The following is a 10,907-nucleotide window of genomic DNA, read 5'->3' on the forward strand; positions in this document are numbered from 1 at the left end:
CCAATTAGTTTTTTTCCTTTCCAGGTCAGATGGGTCAGGATTGTTGCAGAGGCAATGGACAGGAAGTCAAGACTCTCAAGTGGGCTTCCCCAGTGAGCGTTCACATCCGCATTCAGCCAGAAGCCGGCGAAGCAATAGTTCTGAAGCTCTGATAGAGAGACCTCCTCCTGCTGAGACCCAGGGAAAACCTTCTTTCAAGAGTTCAGAAGCCTTGAGCGATCGCCCCCAGGCTGGTCCAGCACCCACTCACCACCAACAGCGAGGGGCAAGATCCCCAGACCCCAGAACACCCAACACCAACTCCCGCCTTCCATATGAAGAGATACTGTTAGACTATTATATGGAGCGCCAGCAGCAACAGCAGCAGACAAGAGGGTGGGCAGAATCAGAAGGTCAGTGGTGGGTGGAACCTGACTCCCCCTGGTGGGCCGACCCTGATGGTAGTAGCCACTACTCTAGGCGAGACGGTTACTATGAGGGCTATATGGGTAGCCCAGCCCTTCGGAGTCGTGCCGAGACCCAACAGCGCAGAAACGTTACTCGAAACAAATCATGTGGCCCTCAGTTGACTGATGTTGGTCATTTTCAGCAGCCTTGGCATTCCGATGGCTTCCAACAGCACAGTGCTCCCCAAGTCTCCCATCCGGGTCCTCGCTCTAGGAGTCAACCTCGGGCTCCACCCCCTGAGACAATGGAGAGGAATGTGCACAAAGCTCTTGCACTGGAAGGGCTCCGGGACTGGTATCTGCGCAATTCAGCAGCATCTGGGGGAGTTCAAAGGGGCCCTATTCCCTCGCACATGCAGTACCAGAGATACTATCGTCCAGGTTATCACGAGGGACACTATCAGACTGGATCTCCACTTCCACATTCAATCAGTTTTACTGGGGCCCCTTTGCATAGCAGGTACGAAGTTCTCTACTGAACTGTCTCCTGTCTGGTGCACAAATGTTGCTTCCATAATGCATCTCTCAACCTCCCCACTGGCTGCTGCAAAATCTGGCCTTATCCTGATCCTCAGAAAAGTCTACCTTATTGTAGAGTTAGAAAAATGTGTGTGTGTGTGTGTGTGTGTGTGTGTGTGTGTGTGTGTATATATGTATATATGTATATATACATCTGCGAGAAAAAAAATTGTAAATTAAGCATGCTTTCAGAAATCAACATCTTGGTGTGACCACCCTTTTGCCTTCAACATAGTATCAATTTTTCTAGGTACACTTGCGCACAGTTTTTGAAGGAACTTGGCAGGTAGGTTGCTACAAACATCTTGGAGAATTAACTATAGATCTGTGCCTCCAGTTCTATCTCTTCATGTAATCCCACATAGTCTCAGTGTTGAGATTGGGGCTCTTTGGGGGCCAACCCATTACTCATTGTTGCCTGCAGGTGCTCATTATTGTAACACACTCCTAACCTTCGGTAAACAAACTGCGTCCTGCTACTGCCAAATATTCCAAATTTTGACTCATCAGGCCAGAACACCAGTTAATAAAACAAACGTAAAGGCAGCGCTACTTGGCAATAAACATTCCAATTATTAAAGGTGTGCTTTCATAAAAAGTACACGCACATATAAATGTCCAATATCCACTGCAAATAGGTTATTTCACAGTACATATAATGAGAAAGTCCAACGTAGTGTGTTAATTACGGCACTGAGATGATAAGCTGTTCACCAACACTTCCACACGTGAAAAGATAGGGGGATGTACACATCCCCCTTTGAATAAAACTCTTACCAGGCAACACTGCATAATAGGTATCAACACACACTTTTTTACTTGGATACTCTCTCTGGATGGATTTCACCCCCAATCTTATTGCAGCTGGGAGGATGGGTCACATGCTAATGGGCTCATTCCAAAATAAAGAAAAAAACTCCATAGCCTAATTCCATTTAAAAAGGTTTATTGTATTCCAAAACTTCCTTTTATGACTTGAAATTACAGAAAATAAAATTCACACAAGCATATTCTTAATGCAATCAGAAATTAACCATATGGGGATGAACCTGGCCATGTCTCCTACCACACGCTGCTCAGCTTTCTGACAATGGCAGTAGCGGTATCCCTGAACGGCGTGCTGACGTCACTCTTGGTCATTGTATGGCCCCACCCTGATGGGTTTTTGTCATCAATGACATCATCTGATGGTGTGACCACATGACACGATGCACCATTCTTATACACTGGCCCAATACGAGCAGTTAACCCTTCCGGTTCTACGGCGTACATCCACTGCCTGGAGCATCTCTAACCCAGCAGGGATATCATATCCCTCAGCATAGGGGAACCCAAGTGGCCAAACTACCTCCCCCACCACACACGATATCCCTAACGAGTGAAAGGCGACCCGCCACATAGACGCACCAATGTGAGTGGATTGGCCATCATTCTGACCCTGGCCATGAACAACATTTTATAATACTTTTTGCCTAGTGTAATACAAACTGAATACATAAATGATGAATTTATACAACAATAAAATTATACAACAATCAAATTTAAAACCACAATATATGGCTTGACTGGCTATCTATATATTATCAGATCTATATCATCCACTGATTCAATTACCGGTATTAAACTCTAATTGAAGTGTCCTATTTTCATTTTTGTTGGGCTATCTCCCTTAATAGGACAATAAATGTAAATACTGTCCAGTGCCCCGCTACCATTCTTTATCCCAGTTCTTACTGTAGGTTTTTGTGCATAGTTGCGTCTCTTAGCCTTGTTTCCACGTCAGAGGTGTGGCTTTGTCCACAAGTCTTCCATGAAGGCCACTTGTGTCCAGACTTCTCCGAACAGTGGATGGGTGTATCTGTGTCTCGCTGATTTCTGCCAGTTCCATGCTGATGGCACTACTGGACATCATCTGATGACAAATGGAAGCAAGCATGATGTGTCTTTCATCTGTTGCTTTAAGTTTCCTTTGCCAATTGCTGTGTCTATGATCCTCAACATTGCCAATTTCTTTGTGCTTTTTCAAAAGAGCTTGAACAGCACATCTTGAAATCTTTGCCTGGGAAAGACCTTGCTGATGCAGTTTAACTACCTTGTGTGTTGCTGTGCTCAGTCGTGCCATGGCATATGACCTGTGACATGAAACTGTCTTCCACAACCTCAGTTTAGTAGCAAAGTTTGGCTGTAGCTCACCTAGTTTTAAGCCTTCTCCACAGCTGGTTCTGTTTCAGTTAATGACTGTTTCCACCTACATATGAAATTGATGATCATTAGCACCTGCTTGGTATAATTAATCATACACCTGACTCAAATCCTACAACATCCCTGGCTGTGTGCAAGTGTAAGAACTGATGCTGGTTTGAAGTCTAAGGTTAATCGCACCAAATATTGATTTGATTTAGATTTTTCTTCTGTTTGCATTTTCTAACTTTCTAAAATATAAACAATTAACATATATACATTTTTGAAAGCATTCTTACTTTACAGCATTTCTCCACACGTCTAAAACTTTTTCAGAGTAGTGTGTATGTGTGTGTGTGTATTTTTACACACTATTCGTGTATGGGTTTTTTTTTTTTGGGCAATATTCTGTGACTCAGTAGAGCCAAATTCAACTGGATAATGAAATGGAGGAGAAAGGGGCTATGGTCCGGCTACAGAGATTTTCTGATAAGTCAACAACATCCATGCACTATGCAGAAAGGGTTTTCTACAGTATATGATATAGATTTTTTTTTTTCTGCTTAGTTGGTATAAACTTAGAATATAAATAGGGGATGGACACGCTGTTGAAGTGCTTCATTTGCATGGGCTGCTTCGTGAACTTTATAAATTTCTAATTTCTTTTTCCTTTCTTCCTTTATTCTATTCCAAACACCAATCTCCATTTTATATTCATGTTGCCGTTCCTACATCATTTTTGCACATATTTTCAATCTTGTATCAACTCTCAAAAATGTGACCCATATTTTTATTTTTATTTTTTTTCCTTTTTTTTTTTTTTTTTTTTTTTTTTTTACTTTTTCGCCCTGAACTTTATTTTTTTTTCTTTTGAATTCCCAATGCCCACTCAAACACTGTTTTCCCTTCTTTTCACATTTAAATGTTCTTCTTACCCTCCTTTTCATTAATCTATCCAATTTTTGTCATGTGGAAACACTTTTCCACCAATTGTGGTATGCACTTCCTGCCCCCCTTCACAAATTTGGCATTACACTACTGCTTCGCATTCTGTCATCGGCCACCTCACCTGCCCGCCATGTTCCCTCCACCCCTTCCCCAATCAGGCACTTTTCAGAGTACGTCGATGAGGACCTGTACAGCCAGGCCACCATGACGAGTCGGGCACAAGGAGAGCGGTCGACAGAAGGCACACCACCAGGGACTTTAGTCTGACACTGGATGGAAGCCCTCTCATCTTGCCTCCTACCACCAAATGCCGAAAATCTTCCTCAAAGAAGAACTAGAGACCCACACTGCTTTTTTGGTTCTTCAGCAATAAGACTAGTCAGGGGGAGTGAAGCAGGACAGAAATGATCCCCCGATTAATGAGCCTCATTGCTTGTTCTGTCAGTGCAATAAATAGCCACGCTGTTTTGGGGTTTAGTGTGCAGCAAGGGGAGACTGGTCCTCCTTGTCACAAACACCAATTTAACTACTCTCTACAAGTGCCTCCCTGGTAGAGGGGGTTTTGTGATATGTACAGTTTCCATTTTTCGACCTTGTTGATAAATGTTCTGTTATATCGTGCGTTCATTGGCATTTGTCTTTCTCAGTGTTAGGGGGGGAAAGAAATCGGATAATTCTGTGTACAGTTAATATTGCTGCCTATTTGGATCTCTGTATCCTTGTGACTTAACTGAGATGGTACACGTTTATCTCAGTGTGAATTGTGACCTTCAATAGAAGAAAGAGAAGGCAGTGTCCGCTCGCAGTGGGTAAAGACTGGTAAAACTCAATGTTAACCCTGTGCCAAACTGAAACTGCGAAGTGCAAACTGTCTGTAGTCCCTGCTGTGTAAATCACTGTATAGTTTGATAACTTGTATCCACACTGAATGTTTCTAAGTAGACACACTGGAAAGAAAATAATAATTATAGCTGCTGAAAGAAGAGTGAGGCTGAGCTGGACTCGTTGCCTCCATGCTGGTGTGGATCAATGTAAAAGAAGCAGTTTGTAGTATCCCTTCTTATTTGTTTTATTTGTTACACACTGAATGGTGACTGGACAACACTGTGCAATATGTACAAATGCATTTTATTTGGGGGAAACTTGTTTATTGGGCAGGACAATTTAACAATAAATTCTAAAAAATAAAGTAACAAAAATTTTGCCTTTAACACATTTGATCAACATTCTGCAGTCTGTCGAGAATTATTTAAAATTGGTCCACAGCCAAAACGTGTTTTTCCTCTTCTGTTGACCAGACGGTAAGTGAGAGGAATGGAGTAACCAGTAATCCACTTGCTTTTTCCTAAATCAATTACATGCAGCAACTGTATGACCAAATGTACTCTTAGGCAGGCTGTGGCTGATGCAATTTTTCTATCCTGCAACCCAAGAAAATCACTTGATTTCCCCCATCAACACAGTTGGGCCTAGTACACATGCCCAAAATGTTGGGCGGCATCGGCTGGTTCAATAGAAACTGGCCGTGTGTACAGTATGGCAGCCAGCCCAACAGAAGCCGGCCAATCTGACATCTTCTTGTGGAGGGTCATGACTGAAAGGTCTGCCAACCAGCTCCTGATCGGTTCTCTGTCAATGGCTGAGAGAGCGTGATTGGAGTGGTGTTTTCCCATCAGAGCACAATCGCTCAGCAAAGGAGATTGCTTTACTAACATTGGATTGTTAGTACATCCACTCTGATTTGAGCTGTCAGGTTGTTGTTTTTTTGTTTTTTTTCCTCAACCCATTGCGTTGAACTTAAAAAAAAAAAAAAAAAAAAAAAAAACTACTGGTGTGTTCCAGGCATTTAGTGTTGATGGGGAATTCCTGCCTGCAGCACTACTGTGTTCTCCTGGTGGGGTGCATGCTGGGAGCTGTCCCTACTAGGAGAACACCATGAATATTGCTAGCGGCTCTAGCTGCTGGCCACAATAACATGTAAAGACCGTACATGCTGGTTATACCAAAGTCGATGGATGGATCAAATTGGGTGCAATTACCCTGCTTATAGATGAGTCGAATCTTGGCCAGTCACTGCTGAACTGGCTGAGATTGGAACCATCAGTGGCTGGCTTGAGGGTTGCAAACATCCCCCATAAACAAGCATCCCACCATGACAGTAAAGCAGCAGGTCAATCTGTTGGGTGATTTTATAGCTGAGGTATTTTTGTCCTTAGTCATTCCGTACTCTTCAGCCCCATACACACTATCAGATTTTCTGCTAATTTTTGTCTTCAGATTTACCAAAACCATATAATATGAGGTCAAACCTTAGGCGTTTCAATGTGTATGCAATCAGACAGGCCATTCACTATATGGTTTTGGTAAATCTGAAGACAAAAATCAGCAGAAAATCTGATAGTGTGTATGGGGCTTTATCTCTAAAGCCTGGTACACACGATGAGATTATCAGACAAATGATCGTCTGTTTTTTTTTTTTTGTATGCTGGTCTCCATATTGAAAATAAAGAGGTTTCTAAAATTATGAAAATTTTTGTACGACATAATAAAAATGCGGAAGTGATGTATTGTATTTTCAGATGAAAACTGTACCAATTAAACAAAAATCTTATGATCTGGTATTGTAAAACTGAAAATTTTTCGTGGTTGTCCTGGATAATTTTGCATGACCTGTCCTGATTGCCTCTCAAAAGCTGTTTACTAATGACCAGATTATCATAGGATCGCATCGAAAGCAGTATTTTATTGTAGTATAATTTATTTTTTGATCGTGTGTACGAAGCTTAAAGTGTTACTAAACCCAGCACCCTGCATTCACTATATCTGGTCTCCCACAGAACATGGACATGCAGTAGTTACAGTAAATATGAACTGCTAAATACCTTTTCTCATCAGCAGTCAGAGCAGTCTTGTGACTTCTATCAGTATCTGGTTAAAGCTTGTAGGAGGAGATTTCATTCTCCTCTGGCTATACTGTGAGGCTGCAGGACTCCTGACCCTCTATCTGGACAGTGCTGATTGGCCCTGTGCTGATTACATGTACACTCCCAAGAACAAAAAAAAACAACCCTCTAGCAATACACACCAAACTGAGCGTGTGCAGCTTGTCCCCTACCCTCTGTACTAGCAGGAGATGGATTGGGGACAGTGGAAGAAGGGGGTGGATATAGAAGACCGGATCAAACAGTCTCTTTTGCACAATGTGGAGGATTAACCCCAGTGAGTACAACGAGCATGTTTTGCTGCATACACAGACTGATTTTACTGTGTTTAGTAACACTATAAAGGGACAGCAAAATATTTAGAACAGTCCTATGTTCCTGGTGTTAAACTTGACAGCATTGTCCAAAGAGGTGTAATTGCAATTGTTTCAGAGTACTTCTGCTGTATTGTGTGACAGAAGAAAAAATATATTCATAGGGGTTTGTAAACTTACTAACAGGTCAACTTTCCAGGCGTCAAGACTCTTAGGCCCCTTTCACACTGGGGCGGGAGCAGCGCCGGCAGTAGAGCAGCGCTAATTTTAGCGGCGTTATGCGACCGCTAGCGGGCCAATTTTAACCCCCGCTAGCGACTGAAAAAAGTGTTAAAGCTGCGGCGGAGCTTTGCCAGCGGTATAGCTGCACTGCCCCATTGATTTCAATGGGTAGCAGCGGTTTCGGAGTGGTGAATACAACACTCCAAAGATGCGGCTAGCAGGACTTTTTTCGCCATCCTGCTAGCGCACCGCTCCAGTGTGAAAGCCGGAGGGCTTCCACACTGCAGTGAAAGGGGCCAGATTTTTTTCAGGCTCTATTTTTAGCGCTGTAGCGCCTGAAAAACTCCCCCAGTGTGAAAGGGGCCTTAGGGAACCATACAAAGTAAGTGATCATACATGGAGGTACCTTTTTTAGACATTTCAATTTTGAGAGAGAGGTTCAGTCAATGCAAGAATCATCAATGTGTAACTGCCGCTTTTTGTAATGACAGTCTCTTCATTTCTGGCTGAAACTGTTTCTAGTATGAAAGGGCCAGTAAAGTGACAACATCCTAGGAGTAGGCCCTTGTTTTAGAAAAGAAACAAGGATCACAGAATATCTTTAAATGCTTCTATTTTTCATAGCCTATAAGCTGGTGAAAGCAGATGGACAGAATAGTCCCATTTATGCAAACAATAGCCAAAGGTAGGTTTACAAAGCTTGGTGGCATGGACCTTCTAATGAAATACAAGTGTAAATGCAGAGCTTGTGCCACAAAAATGAGCACTGCACCATAGAATAAACTTTTGTTACACTACACATTGTTTAAAAAAAAAAAATCTATATTACTGAATGCAGCTATAAAAATGTCTTCCGAAGGAGTTATAAAACAGAAGGCAAGCTCAGCAGCACTATTCTGCCACTGGTTAGAACATATTACAGCTTTCCCTATGGATGACACTGATTTTTCCCTCTGACCTAGCCTAGGTCCATGTAGCCTTTTGGTTAGAAAGCATGGTAGAATGACAGGCTACAGAAGAATAAAATTAAAACTCCTAGGGCTCAATTTATAAAAAAAAAAAAAAAAAAATGCCAGCGTATTGACTGATTACTTCACAGACGTGCATTTTGTTGTGATTGTTTCAGGACTGCAAGGCAAACCGCATGCTATTCATTCCAATGGATGCATAGAGAAAAAGTCTAGAACATGACTTCTCTCTCATGTCCGACCTCTCCTCCAATCACAGAGTTATTTTCAAAAGAGGTTTGGGAAAAATGGTAGCAGGTATCTGGTTGCTATTGGCATCACTGGTCTTTCAAACAGACTGAGGCCCTTATGAATGGTGGCTACTACTGACAAAGAGATTATTCCTATATTTCATCAATCTGTTTTCCTTTACTTTGCACAGCTGCTTTAACTATTTGTCTAACCAGGCCAATTCTGTCACTTCGCTCCTACATGTAAAAATCATAATTTTTGTTGCTAGAAATTTACCCTCAAACATTATATATCCTTTTTTTTTTTTTTAGCAGAGACCCTAGGGCAGTGATGGTGAACCTTGGCACCCCAGAGGTTTTAAAACTACATTTCCCATGATGCTCCACTACACTGCAGAGTGCAAGAGCATTATGGGAAATGTAGTTCCAAAACATCTGGGGTGCCAAGGTTCGCCATCACTGCCCTAGGGAATAAAACGGTGGTCACTGCAACTTTTTATCTTGCACTCTATTTGTGCAGCAATTTTAAAGTTAGCCCAATTTTTTTGCATAATGTGAAAGATGATGTTACGCCAAGTAAATAAATACCTAACATGGCACACTTCAAAATTGCGCACACTCGTGGAATGGCACCAAACTTCGGTACTGAAAAATCCCCATAGGCAACGCTTTACAATTGTATGCAGGTTACCTCGTTACAGAAGAGGTCTAGTGTGAGAATTATTGCTCTCATTCTATCGTTCGTAGCGATATCTCATGTGTGGTTTGAACATAGTGTACATATGTGGGCGTGACCTTCATATGTGTTCCCTTCTGCGAGCGGGGACAGGGGGCGCTTTACATTTTTTTAATTTTTTTTTGTTTATTTTACTTTTATTTTTCTATTTTAACGCTTTATTTTATATAAAAAAAAAAAATGTGACCACTTTTATACCTATTACAAGGAATGTGAACATCGCTAGTAATAGGGCATGACAGGTCCTCTTTACAACGAGAAAAAGATCTCGGCTTCCCAGCCGAGACAGCAGCATTTTTTCAAATGCAGAGGCCGGGCGTGATGTCGTAACATTGCGCCCCGGCCTCCAAAAGGTTATAGAGATTTCCAGGGACCATCTGGCCCACCAGATTCTCTATTGTCAACTTCCGGCGCCGCTCGACTCCTTCTCGCAGCACCCGAGGGTGGCAGGAAGGGGGGATGTCCCCTTCCGTTGCCTGTAACAACAATCAAGCGGCTGAAAACCAACTATGATTTGTTCTTACAGGGCAGGGAATCACGGGCTGTAGAAGAAGATATCTGAACGATACCTGTAACTGCAGGCATTGTTCAGATATATCCCCACTCAACGTCCGTGACATCATATGACGGTGTGCAGGCAGGAAGTGGTTAAATCAATTACATGGTATTGATAAGTGCTGTTTTATCTAAGGGACGTTCCAAAAGAGGGCCTGTTGGGGGTACTTGAGGACTGAGGTTGAGAACCACTGCTCTAGGCAAAGAGGATACCAGTTTTAGTCAACAATAAAAAGAGCTTAATGGTGGTTATGGATGACAATTTTGGACAGCTTTAAGCAGACCAAGGTCGCCTATGGACACCATAGACAATGGGGAAACAATCAAAACTGTTGGTGTTCGGTTTCCTTGATCACTTTTGTGACTTCTGCATGGCCTGTATTACACAGAGAAAGTGGAGGAATTGGTTATACAGTCCCTTTGCTGCACTCAAGCAGCTGTGAGCAAATATATATATATATATATATATACACACATACACACTCTGTATAGTGCCCCTCCCTGTTGAGTAAATGGAGGAAGCCCTTTATACATTATTTCCAGTTTGCCCAATTTACTGGTCCGATCAAGAAGTGATGGTTTTGCCAGGAGCCTTTTGTACTTGGTGGCCCTGTACTGTGCCTGCACAGCCTGAAGTGTGTTGTGTGCAGGCACTGCTTAGTTGAGTTCACTGGGTTCGCACACCCTGCCTCTTCCTCTTTGCATGCTGGATCCAGTTGAATAACATATGGTTTTCTCTCCTGCTTTTCTGCTGTAGAGGTTGTGAGTACTCCTCTTGGAGGCATTTTATATTATGGACCTGGCGGACCATAAGCGCATAGATAAAGTCTGAGCCTGTCTGAATCT

The 10,907-nt window shown here is 42.4% G+C and overlaps 1 protein-coding gene across 1 annotated transcript in view; it reads left to right on the forward strand.

The window, feature by feature from the left end:
• CCDC120 (coiled-coil domain containing 120) overlaps positions 1–5,320 on the forward strand; it is a 65,254-nt gene extending 59,934 nt beyond the window's left edge. The window contains exons 10-11 of the mRNA XM_077463248.1: positions 25–906; positions 4,253–5,320. Coding sequence (XP_077319374.1) covers positions 25–906; positions 4,253–4,361 — 991 coding nt within the window. The 3' untranslated portion in view covers positions 4,362–5,320. The remainder of the gene's footprint in view (positions 1–24; positions 907–4,252) is intronic.
• The last annotated feature ends 5,587 nt before the right edge of the window (positions 5,321–10,907 follow it).

The sequence above is a fragment of the Lithobates pipiens genome, unplaced genomic scaffold (assembly GCF_037356315.1).
Source record: "Lithobates pipiens isolate NorthernLeopardFrog02 unplaced genomic scaffold, aLitPip1_a1.2 Scaffold_3, whole genome shotgun sequence".
Classification (NCBI taxonomy): Eukaryota; Metazoa; Chordata; class Amphibia; order Anura; family Ranidae; genus Lithobates; species Lithobates pipiens.